At 41.8% G+C, this 18057-nt stretch overlaps 1 protein-coding gene across 2 annotated transcripts; it reads right to left on the bottom strand.

The window, feature by feature from the left end:
* Positions 1-371: 371 nt before the first annotated feature.
* OCIAD2 (OCIA domain containing 2) lies at positions 372-14260 on the bottom strand. Of its 2 annotated transcripts, none has more exons than XM_010992849.3 (7): positions 14158-14260; positions 11650-11771; positions 7600-7696; positions 5837-5890; positions 3126-3173; positions 1897-2014; positions 372-754 (listed from the first exon to the last, which is right to left on the bottom strand). In XM_010992849.3, exons 2-7 carry the CDS (start codon positions 11713-11715, stop codon positions 673-675), a joined length of 465 nt encoding a protein of 154 aa, XP_010991151.1. In that variant the 5' UTR covers positions 11716-11771; positions 14158-14260; the 3' UTR covers positions 372-672. The 2 variants fall into 2 exon arrangements, with proteins under 2 accessions (XP_010991151.1, XP_010991149.1); XM_010992847.3 differs by having other exon boundaries at positions 14130-14224.
* Positions 14261-18057: the final 3797 nt, after the last annotated feature.

Here is an 18057-nt window from a genome sequence, read left to right as displayed (position 1 = left end):
TAAGGACCCAGCTCTTGAGTGCTGACCATCAGTACTACGCATTAGGTAAGTAAGTAACCCAAAGACAACAGACTTTTCCAAAACCTTATCATACCGATGAGACATAAAGTCACTTAGGTCACCAAAAGGACAGCTGATTCATATTGTGACTCTACCAAATGAAATGTTTTTCATTAAGTTAAAAAATCTTGGCCCCCCATATTTTAAAAAGGACTTCCCATAGACACAATCTTTCTTGCCCTGTATTTCTATCTGTACAAACTGGTTTTCTCTGGGGCAGGACTTTTCAAATTTCTCAACTCATTCCTGTCCTCTGTTAGAGATCTTAAAAGCCTGAACAAAAGCAGAGTCAAAGAATGGATGCGGTCGAATGAGAGACATCTCTAAATTCTTTTAATTAGCTGTAAGCAAGTGAGAGTGCGACATTCTTTCTTTTAGAGTGCTACGTTCTTTCTTTTGGTGTATGAATGCTCCCAACATGATCTTAAGCAGCAGAAAAACATGTAGTGCTCAAGTCAATTGAGAATTAACACTGAAAGCATTTCAACAGAGTGAGAAAAATCACCATGTAACTATTCCACTATAAGTATGTTATTTTAAAGCACACTTGAAAATTTAAATGTGTACAAATTCAGAGGTTTTTAGAAACTTCAAAAGCCACAGTCACAGAGTTTAGGAAGCCGAAGGTTGTGAACGTCCCTCCTCACTTAATCCATGCTTTATTTTGCATTCCTCACAGGTAAGTAGGCAGTGCCTAGAACAGAAGCAAAAATGGTGGTTTGCACTTTGACATTGGAAGCTCTAGTCTGAACACAATATTATTTAGAGGTATTTTCTTTCTTCTCCTTCCCCTTCCCCGTCCCCCTGCCCCTCCCCCCTCCTTTCTTCTTCTTCTTCTTCTTCTTCTTCTTCTCCTTCTCCTCCTTCTTCTTCTTCCCTCCCCCTCCTCCTCCTCCTCCTTCTTCTTCTTCTTATTTTTTTTTGTCACCAGAGGTGCTGGGGATTGAATCCACGACCTCTTGCACAATAAGCATGTGCTTTACCACGGAGCTACACCCTCCACCCCCTCGGAATATTTTCTAACCTAAAGTTCTCAAGCCTAATTTTTTTCAAGAATAATAGGAGTTGTTTCTTGGTTTCAGACTCCTTGAATTTCATCCACAGAAAGGCTAACAGTGCTCTTTCCGTCCCATGTTGTTTTCACCATGTCGTACTGACTCTCAAACATAGTCCACTGTGACAAGTGAGGGATCTTTACAGAAATGTGTCCCCAGCACTAGTTCTGTAATACCATGGTAGAAATAGCTACTATTTACAGAGCACTGACTGTCATAGACAATCATTTCTATTCCTTATAATATCCCATGAAAACAATTCTGATCACCATTTTACACAGATGGGAAAACTGAAGATTTGAGAGTTTAAGAAACTTGTCCAAGGTCACACAAGTGCTAGAACTGCTTTTGAACCCAGGGACTCTAACAGCAGAGGTAATGCTGCTAATTCCAGAGTCCTACTGCTTGCACCCCTAATGAGAATCACAATTTACATTAATATAGTAAAGGCTCTGAGAAGTCCTGCAGTAAAGAACCTTGTTTAAATTTATATAATCCCGTGATGGTAGAAGCTGTGTCTGCTGACTAAGGCACTCTATAGACTTGCACAATGCCTTGAACATAGTCGGTACTCACTAAATGTTAACTAAGCAAATGAAATAAGTAATTCAGTTAAATCATAAATAATTATTATTGAGGTTCAACAGCAACAACTCAAACTTTGAGTCTTTTTTCAACATATGAATATTACAAACTGTTTAATATTATAAATAGTAAATGATCTTTCATTTGCTTTTCAATAATTATCTTTAACAATCCCTCAATCAAACAGAGTACCAACCTGTTATGCCCTGGACCAAAACCAGCCCCACGCAGCTGATCTTCAAAGACATGGAATTTACTCTGGCATACTCTTATGTATGATGCCTTTCCAAGGCCAAATCCCAAGATACCAGCAACTGTAAAAGCAGGTCGGGAAAGATAAATAATTTAAAGGTTTGGGAAAAAAATGTGACAATGAATATATGTATGTTCATGTATAACTGAAAAATTGTGCTCTAAACTGGAATTTGACACAACACTGTAAAATGACTATAACTCAATAAAAAGATGTTAAAAATAATTTAAAGGTTTGGAATTGCCTCTATTAATTACCTTCTGGAAGTTTCTTTATTAAAAGTGGTAATTTTTATATCAGAAGTACCTTGATAAATCAATGAACAAAAACTATGGGGAAGAAGCTATTAAAGAGCAAGCTTGGGAACTGCAGACTTTTTGATGTCCTGAGTTTTGAACTGGAGGTAGGAGGGCCAGGACAGAGCAAGTAAAGGTGATGTCCCAGAGACGGGCAGCCAGAGGGAGGCCCACTGGCCAACAAATCTCTGAAGCCACCACGGGAGGGAGAGGTAGGACGTGGGTTGTGGCTATAGGCAGCCTCCAAACCACTGGGTGGGAGAGACCCTTAATTCTCTGGATTGGCGTATGGGGAGCTGCAGTCCCTCTTGCCTGTAGGGGACAGAGGTCGCAAGGCAGAGGGAACCACCTACAGGAGAAATCTCTAGCCTGCTCTTCCTGCTGGGAATGAAGTTTCAGATTATAAACGGGAAAGCATCCTCTGTGTACATGCGAGGTCTGTTATAATCAGTGCAAGAAGATGAAACTTTCAAGTTTATGGTAAATGTTTAATAGAAAGCCCTCATTAAAAAAAAATCATTCATTTATTATGTCCATTACAGAAAATAATTCAAAAAGACTGACCAAAAGAAGAAAATGAAAACCTCTGCTGGAGCTGTCATTCCGAGGCTCTGCTGCTGAGGTCCTCTCGTATATCCTGCCAGGCCCTCCTAGTCCATGCTTTAAAGAGGACTAGGGTGACGTCCCTACTGCTCAGCTTTCTATCAGAAAGTGCTGAACGTACTAAAAATTGCAAAGCGGCAAAAAATGGAAACCGATTTTTCAGAGAGTCAACACATGCAATTTGGTTAACCTGGACATTCCCTCTCCAGTTGCCACACACATCTTTTTAAAAAAAGTGAATCTTTTTTTTTTTTTTTAACTTCTATGACTTACGTGCGACTTTAGGCAATGATCCAAATCTTGGATTTGCTGCTAAATAACCTAAGAAATAATATATAAGTACATTATTATTTCATTTTATAACTTAATGAAATTTATAAAGAAACTTATTTAAAGGTATCAGGGCCAAGGTGAAGATAATAACTTAGCTCCAAACAATTAGTCATTGCCCCCTTCCCCTTTTAAAGTAACAACACAGAATTTCAATTTAGAGAGTCACAGTATATATAATCACAATTCTAAAATGAAAACATTAACACCTCTAGTGGGCAGAATAATGGCCTCCTAAAGATGCCTCCATCCCAACCCTTGGAAACTGAGTATGTCACGTCACACAACAAAAGAGAATTAGGGTAGAAAATGGAACTAAGGCTGCTAACCAGATGACTAACTACTATATATAAAAATAGATAAAAAACAAATTCCTTCTGTATGACACAGGGAACTGTATTCAATATCTTGTAATAACCTTTAATGAAAAAGAATATGAAAACAAACATATGTATATACGTGTATGACTGGGACATTCTGCTGTACACCAGAAATTGACACACTGTAACTGACTATACTGTAATAAAAATAATAATAAAATAAAATAGCGAGATTATCCTGGATTATTTGGGTGGGGCCAATGTAACCACAACGACCCTTGAATGTGAAAGGATTTGGAGACAGAACCAGACAAATGGCAGTATAACTCGGCTCAAGTTGCTGGCTTTGCAGACAGAGGAAGGGGCCATGGGCCAAGGAAGGGAAAGGAAGCCCTCGAGCCCCCAGAGAGGAATGCAGCCCTGCGGACACTTTGATTTCAGCTCAGCGAAACCCATTCTGGACTTCTGACCTCTAGGACAGTAAGCTAATAAATTTATATTGTTTTAAGCCACTACGTTTGTGGAAATCTGTAGAAGACTAATACACAACCTAGAAAAATGTATTCGCACAGATGCAAGAGATGGTAGATTTTGAGTAATTTAATATTTGTAAAACATAATCCCTTTAGGTTATAGATAGCATATTTTTTCTGTGTCAAATACATTCTGACAAAGGCTTATTACTGACTGACAAATAAATTTCCACAAAAAGACTATCTTCAAGTTATCGAAATGAAATCATATTTAATAAATCAACTTTAAGGACAAGAATAATTTGACTGAAATGAGGTTCTAGCTATATAACATACGTGGACTTCGAGATCCAAAAAAGAACTAAATATCTTCCTTCATGTTTGCTCGGTACAAATACTCTTTAAAATTCTAATAATCAGTGGAGGAGGGTATAGCTCAGTGGTAGAGTGTGCGCTTAGCATGCATGAGGTCCCAGGTTCAATCCTCAGAACCTCCATTAAAATAAATAAGTAAAACCTAATTATCTTCCCCTCAAAAAGCCAAACATAAATAAATAAAAAACAAAAATTAAAAAAACCCCGAGATCATTTCCATTTAAAGAATAAATAAACCTCATTACCTCCTCTCCACACACACATACACACAAAAATGTAGTTTAAAAATAGTCCTAGTAATCAGCAGTGTTCAATGTGACAGCCTTCAACAGGGTCATGTGCCTTGTCGAGAGACTCAGCAGTGCCTGTGCACTCTCTGGTTAGATGCAGTCTGGTTAGACGGAGTCAGAGAGAAAGAAGAGAGCAAGGAAGGAAGAACAGAGGGGAACACTGGAAAACGCTGAGGCAGGGAGAGGTCATGTGGGAGATGCAGGGAGGCGACCAGTCCCCACGATCTATTGCACACGTTAGACAGGGCGCCCTTCCTGATGCAGCCTCTCGTCAGGACAAGCGGCTTGATGGACAGAGCTTGGGTGGATTCAGCCCCGCTCACCTCCTCCCGGGAGCACCCTTGTGCAGGGAACAATCTAACCATAACAGGGACTCTGGTACAGAGAGTCTTGTACTCCTTTCCTGTGGCTGCACTCCTTTCCTGTGGCTGTTCTAACAAATTACCACAATGGTTTACAACAACACAAATCCAACACATTACATTACAGTTTTGGAGGCCAGAAGCTCAAAATGGGTCTCACTGGGTGCTCTAGTCCATTTGAGCTGCTGTAACATGTAGGGCCTCTTCTATAAGAGCACTAACCCCATTCATGTGGGCTCCACCCTCAAGTCCTGATCACCTCCAAAGGCCCCACCTCCTAATACCATCACCCGGGGCTTTAGAATTCCAATACGTGAATCTGGAGGGACACAAACATTCAGACCATAGCACAGGGCTAAATCAAGGTGTCGACAGATCTGCCTGGAGGCTCTAGGGTTTCTTGCCTTTCCAGCTTCTAGAAGCCACTCATTCCTTGACTTGTGACCCCTTCCTCCATCTTCAGAGTCAGTAAGGTTGAGCTGAGTCTTTCTCATTTTGCCATCTCTCTGGTTCTGTCTTCTGATCCACTCTCATTGTTAAGGACCCTTTTGATTATATTGAGCCCATCTGGATAATCCTATTTTAAGGTCAGCTGATTAGCAACCTTAATTCCATTTGCAAATTTAATTTCCCTTTGCTACATAACCTAACATAATCTCCCATTCTGCAGAACAGGAGGAGGGGGAGAGGGGGACGTAGGCTAGAAGAAGGCAAAAGCCTGCATGAATAAATCCTTCACCAAAAAAATAAACGCCAAGAACCAAAGATTGCTAGGAGGGCCAGTGAAAACTAGATTCTCTTAAGTTAAATTATGTAACAAATACTGAATTTTACCTTGGTGGACCAGTCCTTGGGTGACAAGCATGCTTACGAGAGAAAAAGGCAGAGCTGTAAAACAAAAACGCCCTTCAATATTGCTGTTTTAAAACTTGGCACCTCACCTAGAAGTCAGGGAGAATGACTCTGAGTGTTTTCTCAGCCTACCTTGGCAGTGGGAGTTTAGTCATTTGTTACTATTCAACAAATATTTGTTGAGCACAGCATGGAGAATTTTCCTGGGGTCTGCCCCAGGCACTCAGCCTGACATAGCAGTAATGTGACAAAACCTAAACCCCACGCAACTGCAACTCCATCTCCAACACCCATCACGCATCTGGTCCTGATCACTGCATACCCATGGGCCTCTTCATGTGTGTGGACTTTGCTGTTGAATTTGGGAGTTGCTGCTAGCTATATACTTTGAAATTTTCAATCCTACATAAAAGTTTTATTAAAAAGTACAATAAATTGCATACCCTATCTAGGATAATTCTCTGCTTTTGTCTTTTATGATGTTTTGTGACACAATTTGGGTAAGTCTATCTTCTGAAGATTACTACATTCACACGGGCAATGTTTAGCAATGATTTTTAAAAACAGGCAAGTTCCTCTGACAAAGGCACTTTCTAGTTCTGTCAAAATGCGTCAAACGACTTCTTCCCAAAGCAAAGAGCAGTGATAAACATCTAGCTCCTCTTGGCAACCATGACAAATCAAATAGAATCAATTCCTCCTCTCAGATCTACCTGATGAGAGAGGCAAGTGGGTCACACTGAAATGTTAAACTACTAGGGCTTAATTAAATTACTCACCCAGGTGGAGGGGATAGCTCAAGTGATAGAGTGCATGCTTAGCATGCTTGAGGTCCTGGGTTCAATCCCCAGTACCTCCATTAAAAAAGTAATTAAACAAATAAATCTAATGACCTCCCCCCATCAAAAAAAAAAAACTAAATTACTTACTCATAGGTTGTCAAAAAAGACTTCCCAGCAGCACGATCTATAACCAGTAGTACATAGTGCATATCAACTTCTAAAAAGTGTTACTTCCAAAAACAATTGATACTGGATTTGAATGATTTACAAAATCAAAGCGAGTACTTCAAAGTATAAATTATGTCTATGCCAGCACTATTGCAAAGTACTGGGACTGTATCTACAGGCCCTATTATGACATTTTCAAATGCCAAATCATGAATTTTTTTAATTGGAAGAGACCTTAATGCAATGCCTGAATTCACACCCTTCTCTTATACAAAGCAGGCCCCGAAAGAGGAAAAGATTCAGCAGAAAAGATTATTTTAAGACACTGTAAGAGAAATATTAATAGAATGCTGCCACTTTTCATTCATTCCACAAATATTTGAGAAGGTCTTTTTATATGTAAAGCACTGTGCTTGGCTCTGAGAGGGAGCGATGAACTTGACATCATTTCTAAACTTGATGAAGGTTAGAGCCTAGTGGAATTCAGGAAGCTCTACTTTTTAAGAAATTCTAAATAACACTCATGGTACACATTCTTGGTCACACGAAGGGAAGTGTCACGTGTGCATCACTTTTTGGTAAGGGATGTAAACTGCTCCTAAATCAGATATTATCCCTGCCCTTAAAAGGGTCTCAGCATGGATTCAAATTCCAAACAGCCTCAGATAGGAATCTTCTTCAAGGAATTTGCAAAGTCCCTGTACAAAAACATATCATTTCCATAATTCTAATATGATACGTAGGCAGTTTATTGCAGCAAATAGTGTTAACAAAGATTAAGAGGGGTACAATTACCTCTCTTCCAGAAACTTTCTTCTTGACATTCCCGGATAATCTTTGAAATCTCTGCTCTGTGGATGTGCAGTTTTGATTTTGGACAAAACAACAGACTCTGCAAGGAAAGTTACATGGTAAGTTGACAGAAATCATGAGAAAAGCATCCGCTCTGTTTTCTCTGGAGGGTGAGGAGGTCTCCACTCTGGTCACACAGCATGCATTCTGTCCTGGCTGCCAGCCCAGAGCTATGGCCAGCTTCAGCCGGTGCCTGCCAGCTGCAAATGCTGGATGGACTTAAGCAAGAAAAGAACCTCAGTTGGAGAGGCAAAGAGTGATTCACTGACCAGTGAGCATGGAGCAGGTATCTGGTTGGAATGCATTACTGCTGGGGACACATTTTCTTTCTTACCTCCAGCCTTTCTTTCTTACCCTGCAATACCACTCACTCCTTTTGCCTCCTGGTCTCTGTAAGACCCAGTTCAAGGTTACTTCCTGGGTGAAGAGACTTCCTCTAGAGCATAATATTTACACACCTGGGAATCACACTCAGAGCAGTGTATTACAAGTTATCTATATCTGAATTCCAATTTACCTAGTTACACTTTACGTGCATTTTTAGACTATGTGCAACCATAGTCTAAAAAGCAGCAACAGACTGCTTTTTATTTTTCTACATAGCTTACTTTCTATCTTAACAGTATTTTTTTACACATTTATAAATGGTCTGCACATAATTTCTGGTGGAACTATTGACATGGTTGACATGATTATTTTCACTAGTTCTAGAGTATTTTTTTTTAATAAGTTGATATGCTATAATCTGGACTCTCATCTTTTATGATCCCTCCTTGTTGGTAGGTATGTGTGTACTATTCATTTACTCTTACCCACCTTCTCCATTCTCATCCTCTGCCCATCACTGCTATTCTGGGTGTTTAATGTAGCTCTTTTGCTTGTATGTATGCTTGCAAAATGTTCATTGTTTTGGGTGCATGCATTTCTTACTGCAAATGGCATTGTTTTATATATTTAGTTTTATTTTTAAAGATGTTTTCAACTCAGCTCTATGCTTTTAAGATCCATCTTCATTATGATATCTATCGAGTCCACTGTTTCTAACTGCTGCATGATTCTCCAGGATGCTTCCAAGTCCCCACTGCCAAATACCCCCCTTATAGACCCACATGAGAACATCTTTCAGATATATTTTGAGAAGTAAAATATAGGGATGCATATTCCCAATGTGACAAAGTCTTGCTAGAGTGCGCTCCCCAAGGGCCGCACCAGTATCCACTCCCAGAGGCAGGGTACTAACGTCCCTCTCTATGCCTACAGACCCTGCATGGGAGCTAGCTAAGCTGGATTCCAAGCAGGTTAGAGTAAAAGAACGGTTTTATCACTCTTGGCATTGTCCGGTTTTCTAAAATTTAACAGTCTAATAGGTAGAAAGTAGTATCTTATTATCTGACAACTAATGTGTTTGAGCATCTCTGCATATTCTCCAGCCAGACTGTCCTTCTCCAGTGTTAAGGCAATCCCTGTAACTGGGTCTGGGGTATAACAATTTGTTATTCAGTAGTTCATTAATTTTGTAATGTGGTAAAATACACATAATATTTACCATTTTAAAGTATACCATTCATGGCATTAAGTACATCCACCATGTTGTGCAACCATCACCCCCATCTAGGTCCAGAACTTTTTCATCACCCCAAAAGGAAATTCCATACTCATTAAGGAGTCTCTCCCCATTCCCCCCTCCCTCCAACCCCCTGGAAACTACCAATCTGTTTTCTGTCTGTATGGATTTGCCTCTTCTGGATATTTTATATAAACAATATCCACAACGTGTAAACTTCTGTGGCTGGCTTCTCTTCCTTTGCATAATGTTTCCAAGGTTCATCCACGTTGTAGCATGTATCCATCTTTTTATGGCTCAATAATATATAAATATAACTCATTTTGTTTATCCATTCATCCATTGATGGACATCTGGGTTGTTTCCACCTTTTGGCTATTGTGAATAATGCTGCTATAAACATTCTTGTACAGGTTTTTGTTTGAACACTTGTAATCAGTTCTGCTGGGCCATACGGTAACTCTGTTTAACTTACTGAGGAATTACCAAACTTTTTCCATAGTAGCTGCACCATTTTACAATCCCATCAACAATGTATGAGGTTTCCAATTTTTCCATATCCTTGTCAATGTTTATTTTCTGTTTTGCTTATTTTTTTTCATATTAGCACATTAATTTTTTTTAATGAGGTACTGGGGGTTGAACCCAGGACCTCATGCATGCTAAGCATGCACTCTGCCACTGAGCTATACCCTCCCTCCAGCACATTAAATTTTTTAATATAAATTATTTAATTTAAACTAAATTAACTACATTGTTTGTTTTTCACTATGGCCATGCTAGTGGGTATGAAATGGTATTTCACTGTGGTTTTGCTTTGCACTTCCCTACTGATTAATAACATTCAGCACCTTTTCATTTGCTTATTGGCCATTTATACATCTTCTTTGGAGAAATTGCTATTAAGCCCTTTGCCCATTTTTAAATTGCGTTATCATTTTGCTGTTGAGATCTAAGAGCTCTTTATATATTCTGGATACTAGACCCTTATCAGATATATGATTTGTAAATAATTTTTCCCATTCTGTGGATGATTCATTCACTTAAAAATTTTTTTTGTTATTTAACTTTTCCTTACTCTAAAAGTCACACTTGTATTTCCTTGTCTGTGAATTTCTTATGTAGGTCCTCTGCCACTTATCTCTGGGAGTCTTTGTGTTTTTCCTGTTGAGGTGCAACTCTTTGGCTTTTGAAATTCACCTTGAAGATTTTGCTAATGTTGTTTTTGGACTCCTTGTTTGCAGGGGATGTCAGTGTGGATAGTGGTCACCATTTCTTGAGCACCTTCCTGTGGGCCAGGCACGGTGCCAAGCACTTTACATGTGTGATGACAAGGTGGAAGGACTCTGTGGTGCCTGTGCCTTCAGAGCTCCCCAAATGACCCAAGCAGGCAGCCTCCCTCTTCTTTCTGTACAGCTCCCCACAGCACAATACATGGAGGTGGTGGTCAGGGTGAGTCACAGCGACCAGAGAAGGAGCTATTCTTACGCTCCAGTTACGTTAATTCCTCAGCAAGCACTCCTCCTTATCCCAGTGTAAATATCTCTTCTTGGTTCTGCTTGTGGCTGCAGCAGAAATAAGGAACACCTCCCTCCCTCCCCTCCAGCAAACACACACACATATATACACATCCCAGGTCAGGGACCCCGACCATTACCACTGCTATGAGTCCTGCAGTCAAGACTAAAGCTCCCACCAGAGTGTTCCTGGGGAGATCTGGCGAGCCTTTTCTGTAGAGCCATACATGTTTTATGGCTCTCTGTTTCTCAGAGGCAACTCAGGTGTCTAGACTCTTTTCCTTGTGATTTGATATCATTTGTCTGTTTGCCTAAACTTTGCTCCTTAAACATCATCTCCTCCATAACCCATTTTTAGCTTGAAAAGTCGACCCCAGAGAACACAAACTCTATTTACCCAGCACAATACTTTCTCTCTTCTTCAATTATGTGTCCCTGAAACGCATAATATTCATTCTTAACAAGTTAAAAAAGTGTGCCCCTGGTAACACTTGGGTTTTCAATCTGATGGCTAATTTAGTAGTTAAGGTCTCTGCTATCCTGAACAGGAACACCTGTCAGCAGCACACAGTATGATTAGCCTTGGTAACAAAAATGTAAAATACACGCATCGTGTTTCATTCTGTTAGATTCAAGCAAGAGTTTTGCTCTGCTAAAGGAAACCTCTTCAGTCACTGACAGACTGTATAAGAGTTAGTTAAGCTGGATTCTAAACAGGGAAGAGTAAAGAAAGGATATTGTAAATAAAAATGTAAAAGGCTCCTTTGCAAGCTGGCCAAAAACACACTTTCCTTCCCTTTTCCCTGAACCCATCTAACAACGTGCTAGAATGGAAAAAGTTAAGATGACTGGTCAAGGATGAGGCTTAAGGAAAGTTTTGTATGACGGCAGACTTTCAAATTAATAATATACCTGCTTGCTTGGTGGTGGCAAATGGGGACCTTTGTCTTCGTTTCCATGAGTAGACACTGAAGCCATGATGACTTTGCTTCTTTTCTAGTTGAGTGGACTCAGCTTCCTTGTTGACCCGATGTCTAAGGGAAGTGAAAGAGAGGTCACCATGCCATGACTGAGTGTTTATGTCAAACATAAAAACACCTTTAGGATCAACTCACCTATTTGGAAAACTTATTTTCATTTTGTCCTTAGTCTTATCTCCAACCACCTGCAAATCCACTTTCTAATGCTCCTCCCCCACAAACACACACACACACATTAACTCCATTAACTCACTAATGGTGACACATCATATGTAGAGTGGGGTGAAATACCGCACTAGGCACAGAGAAATGTTTTACGACCTATAAATTGTGTCCTAAAAAAAGTTTCAATTCATTACGAGGTCATTAACTACACAAATATTTACTGAGTGTCTATTATGTGCCAGGCCAAGGGATACAACGAAGTTAAAGACAAAATCAGTGCCAAAGGAACTTGCAATCTAAAGGAGAAGACAGACAAGTCAGCGGTTACCCAGCATGCAGAGGGCTTCCCTGGAGGCACGAACAGGGCACTGAGAAAGAAAAGCCTGTTTCTCTCTGGTCCCATCTGAAGACTGAGACTCTGAGTTTTCAAGAGGGTCTGTGGAGGCGGATGGACTCCAGGGGCAGGAAGGCCAGTTAGGAAGGTGCTGTAATAGTTCAGGCAAGGAAGTGAAGAGTCCTGGACCAAGACACTCGTGGGAAGGCCAGAGATGATAAATTTGAGTCTGGAAATGCTGTATTTGGGTGCCTGCGGGGGTGTACATTGGAAATAGCCAAGAGGGATTAGAATATTTGAGGATTTGAGTCTGGAGTTACAGATTAGGAGTAGGCTGGAAAGATGAATTTGGGAGATGCTTCCATTGAGATGATACGTAAAGTAGGAAACATGAATAAAATGTCCAAAAAGAGTACCGGAGAATGTGAACATTGAGGCTAAGGGAATACCAACAAGAGAAGAGAAAAATAACAAATGAAGGAAATCACTGAGAAGAATAGCTGATCCAACGGGGAGGCAGTTTCTGAAGGAGGGAATGAACCATCGGTGTCACACGGCTCAGAAAAGAGATTTGGCAATGATGGATATAGTCCAGGTGGACCATGAACCCTACAACCCCTACCCTACTGGGCAATGGCCACTGCACTCTGCAGCCCTGGACTCCATGACAACCACAGATTTCCCTGCAAAATGAATATCTTATACACAACTCTGTATCCTACTAAGCTGCCAGGAATATGAGCCAAGAGAACATGTAGCTGTAACAAGTTTCACTCTATGTGCCTAATGTTATTGTAGGGGCAGCAAGATGCCCTACGGTGGAATCTCCTGAATCAGAAAGACCTGAGTTCAGATCCAGATCCTGACTCTACTCCTTGCTAGCGCTGTGCTTTGGGGCAAGTGACTTAGTGTCTGTGCCTCAGCTTTCTCACCTGCTAAGTGTGGATAATGGACCTTGAGGGGCTGTTGCAAGGATGAGGGATGAGGATGAGGGATGAGGGTGGGGGATGAGGGTTAGAGATGAGGGTAAGTCAACTGCTGCAGCTCAGCACCCAGCACAGTGTGTGAGCAGTAAAGAGCAGCTGTCAGAGCCCTAGGTGCCCTATTTCTTGAGGACCTCCAGAAAGTCTTTGCTGACCTAAGGCCAAATTAGATTATCTTGGCTTAGTTAGGCCATTGCCTCAAGTCAGGAAGTACAGATACCAAAACTCAGCTTTGGTGGTCAAGTCCCTTCACACGCAATTAGTCACGGGTCCACATCTAAGCAAGTCTCCTGAAGGTCTTGCCTTCCCGGAGCAGCTCCCACCACCAAGCCTGGCTCAGCCTGGTTTGGGGTCCCTCTGCTTCTTCAGTTGTTGGGGGTAGGGTGGTAGGAGCGCTGACAAGCAGGCAGTGAGTGGGAAGGAGGTGCTCAGCAGGATTGGGGGGGGGGTGCGTGTGACGGACCGACAGCCACAGGAGTCACTGCACTTTCTCTTTCTAGTTGGGGTGAGAGGAGCCGGAATCCGCTTGCAGGAATCCGCCACCACCCTCCCCGTGCCCCGCTCCCCCCGCCCCGCCCGGCCGCCTCATGACCCTTGCCCGAGGCTCAGCCTCAGACCGGGCCAGCGCAGAGGGGTTGGAATTGGCGATTCTAGGCCAACTACTTCTGTTCCCGAGGACTTGGGAAGTAACGCGGACAAGGAGGCCCCCCTGCCTTGCCATCCTTCCCGCTGTCACCCCCTCTCCCAGGGGGGGGAGTGCTCCCCATGGGGCTGAGGATCGCCTCGTAGGCCGCAACTCCGGCGCCCACCGAGCTCAGCTCGCCTCCCCGCGCAGCCGCGGCTGCAGCCCGGATGCTCCCCGCCTTCCCGGCGCCCGCCCCCGCCCCCGCCCGCGCCCCTCGCGCCCCTCGGAGCCCGTGGTCCCCTTACCGCGCTCGCTCGCTTCCCGCGCCCTCACCTCTCTTTCGCGAGCTTTCTTCCGCCTCTTTCCTCCTCTGGCTCCGCCCCCGCGGCGCTCTGCTCCTCGCTTACTCGGGTGAGTCACTCAACAAGTGCACCCCATCCCCCACCGTGCAGCCCCCTTCTCTGTTGGTGGCACCACACCCACACTCAACTGCCCAGGCTGAAACCCGCTCTTGCTAGAATCTCCCACCCCGCTCCCAAGTCTTGTCCTGATACCTGGTGGATTCTACCTCCTCCGTGCCTTTCAAATAACTACTTTCCTCACAGTAAGAACAACCACCATTTACTGAACACCCTCCTAGGGCCAGGCGGCTACATCCACTTACCTGTAGTCTTTTCTTTTTCTTTTTCTTTTTTAGGTTATAATTGATATATAACATTATATTACTTTTAGGTGTACAACATAATGATTGGATATTTGTATACCTTGTGAAATGATCACCAGTATGTCTAATTAATAGCCAGTCACGATAGTTACCAAAAAAATTTTCCCCCTTGGGATGAGAACTTTTAAAAAATTTTATTTTTATTTTATTTTTTAAAATTGAAGTATAGTTGATTTCCGATGTTGTGTTAATTTCTGGTGTAAAGCATGATGATTCAGTTATACGTACATATATATTCTCTTTCATTGTAAGTTATTACAAGATACTAAGTTGGGGAGGGTATAGCTTAAGTGGTAGAGTGAATGCTTAGCATGCAGGAGAGCCTGGATTCAATCTCCAGTACTCCAGTACCTCCACTGAAAAACTAAATAAATAAACCTAATTACCTCCCCCCGTGCAAAAGTATATATATATATATATATATATATTGAATGTAGTTCCTTGTGCTGTACAATAGGACCTTGTTGTTTATCTATTTTATATACAGTAGTTTGTATCTGCAAATCCAAAACTCCTCATTCATCCCTCCCCATCTTTCCCCTTTGGTAACCATAAGTTTATTTTCTATGTCTGTGAGTCTGTTTCTGTTTTGTAAATAAGTTCATTTGTATCACTTTTTAGGTTCCACATATAAGTGGATATTTATCTTTTTCTGTTTGACTTACTTCACTTAGTATGATAATCTCCAGGTTCATCTATGTTGCTGCAAATGGCATTATTTTGTTCTTTTTATGGCTGAATAGTATTCCATTATATATATACCATATCTTCTTTATCCAGTCATCTGCCAATGGATATACAGGTTGCTATGCCTTGGCTATTGTAAATAGAGCTGCTATGAACATTGGAGTGCATGTGTATTTTTGAATTAGAATTTCCTCAGGGTACATGCCCAGGAGTGGATTTACTGATTCATATGGTAACTCTATTTTTAGTTTTAGTTTAGTTTAGTTTTGTTTTATTTTATTTTATGGAACCTCCATATTGTTCTCCATAATGACTGCACCAAACTGCATTCGCATCAGCAGTGTAGGAGGGGTCCCTTTTCTCCACACCCAGATGAGAACTTTAAGAACCACTCTCTTGGCAACCTTCAAATATGAAATATATTATTGTTAACTCTAGTCATTATGCTGTACATTATATTCCCATGACTTACTCATTTTATAACTGGAATTTTGCAGCTTTGACCCCCTTTACCCATTTCACCCACCCGCATGCAATCCTATCTACTCCCCTTTAGGGTGAGTACTGTGAACTAGGCAATTGAGTTGTGCAAGGCATACTGGGAGCTGGAGTCAAAGCCAGGGCCGCATGGCCCCCAAGCGTTCTCTTTCCATTGTTCTTTGTCCATGTTCTTTCCTCTCTGCCGCTCCCAACCTCTGTCAGTAGGGGGAGCTGCTGGGTGCCTTTACTACCTATTATGACACCTCCCAACCTAAGCTGTGATTCCTCCCTGGGACATGTCACTGGGACTCATGGAGTATGTTGAGTTGGAAGAGAGGTTGGGGATCACGTGGAAGACCCACATCATTTCTCACCTTTTCTTGTTGTCCTAATTGGTCTCTGTGTCTCTGGCCTCATCCCCCTCGCCAGCCCCTCTGCCATCCACCTGGCCTCCTTTCTGTTCCTCCTGTTCACCCAGCTCTTCTCATCTGAGGCCTGGGTGAGCTTCCTTCTGCTGGACTCCTCTCCCCATCAGTCTTGTCTTGGCATTTCCCTACTCAGCCTTCTCTGACTCTTCCTTGGGAAGACCTGCCTCAACCCCCACCCAGCCTAAAGTGGGTCTCCCTTCTCTTTGACAGCATGTATCATGTTATTATATACTTACTGGTGTGTTTATTCCTTTCAAGCCTGTGTCCCTGCCCCACTGTCATCTTCATGAGGTACAGAACAGGATGGTCTGTGTTTTGCCCACCATTGGATACTTGGCATGTCATATTTGGTGGGACCCAATAAAGAAGGAATGAGTATATGCTGAATGAGTAAATGAATCAATGAGCCTGGGTTCAAAGGCTGCCTGTGAGGATGCTGTTGTTTTAGAGAATTGGTGTTTGCCCAGAGATCCGCCAGATCTCTGTCCCCCAGTTCCTCCATGTGATTCACTGCTTTCTTTTCACCCCTCCCCCCGCCAAATGAAAGGGGATGCAGTTCTATTGCTAATTTTACTTTGTGTTATCAGAAGTCAGAACTAACCCCCTGCCATCTCGTGGTCTGAAAGGAATAGGTTTCTAATTGGTTCTGTGACAAAAACGAACAGCCCTTTGTTACACCGAAGTTTAACTTCCAACAAATATGCTAAGGGTATTTGTCCTGTTAACATCTTGCTACAATTAAGTCTTTGTCCCCACCCTCATTTCTACTTTTCACCAGAATGTTCCTGTTAATTGTCTTAAATAACTAGAAATTACCAATATGCCATGCACACAGATTATATGAATTCATCACTTGGTACTGGTTGGGCAAATCTGAGGTGCCCATGAATGGTTCTGGGCATTTTCAGAGATAAAAAAGATAAGACATGAGTCCCTCCCACAAAGGATTTATCACTTCTCAAAAGAATTAGGATACGATGAAATATGGTTGGCCCTAGAAGCAGACGTCACTGGAAAGAGCCTTTCTTAGGCGGTGCATCAGCAGCCCCCGGGGCCTCAGGCTCATGATCACAAAGTTGATTATCGCTGTTATGAAAAATGTGGCTGATTTAGAGAGCGCCAAAACGCTCATAGCAGGCTCCAGCTTGAACAATTTCCTTAGCCCTGCACTGTCCTCAGGCACAATCCCAGTTCATTAGCAGGGCCCTGCATGATTCAGCTCCTGCCTGTCTCTCCAGCACATCCATCTCAGGCCCTCCTGGGCCCTGCAAGAGACTGGTGTAATTCCTCTCATGCTCTTGCGTGTGCTGGAGTTTCAGCTTCCTCTTCTTCTCCACCCCTCTCTCACTCATTCTTTTCTTTAAAATGGAAATACAGTTGATGTACAATATTATATAAGTAATAGACATGCAGTATAGTGATTCACGATCTTTAAAAGCTATACTCCATTTATAGTTATTATAAAATGTTGGCTACATTCCCTGTGTTGTACAATATATCCTTGTAGCTTATTTCATACATAATAGTTTGTATCTCTTTCTCCCCATCTCCTGTATTGCCCCTTCTCCCCGCTGGTAACTGCTAGTTTGTTCTCTATATCTGTGAGTCTATTTCGCTTTTGATGTATTCACTAGTTTGTTGTATTTTTTAGATTCTGCATATACGTGATATCATACAGTATTTGTTTTTCTTCTCTGTTTGATTTATTTCATTTGGTGTAATACCCTCCAAGTCCATCCATGTTGTTGCAAATGACAGAATTTCATTCTTTTTAATGGCTGAGTAGTATTCCATTATGTAATTATATAAACACCACATCTTCTTTATTCATTCATCTGTTGATGGACACAGGTTGCTTCTTGTAAATAATGCTGCTATGAACATTGGGGTGCACATATCTTTTCAAATTAGTGT

Source organism: Camelus dromedarius, chromosome 1 (assembly GCF_036321535.1).
Source record: "Camelus dromedarius isolate mCamDro1 chromosome 1, mCamDro1.pat, whole genome shotgun sequence".
Lineage (NCBI taxonomy): Eukaryota > Metazoa > Chordata > Mammalia > Artiodactyla > Camelidae > Camelus > Camelus dromedarius.
The sequence above is the reverse complement of the archived record's forward strand: the minus strand, read 5'-3'. Positions and strand labels throughout refer to the sequence as shown.

Bases quoted from the DNA above. Each gene is read 5' to 3' on its own strand.
- OCIAD2 (XM_010992849.3), bottom strand. From the start codon at position 11,715: ATGGCTTCAGTGTCTACTCATGGAAACGAAGACAAAGGTCCCCATTTG. The intron at 7,697-11,649 runs GTATATTATTAA...CTTTCCTTGCAG, and splicing joins TGCCACCACCAAGCAAGCAG to AGTCTGTTGTTTTGTCCAAA. The intron at 755-1,896 runs GTTGGTACTCTG...CTTCTGTTCTAG, and splicing joins TTTGGTCCAGGGCATAACAG to GCACTGCCTACTTACCTGTG.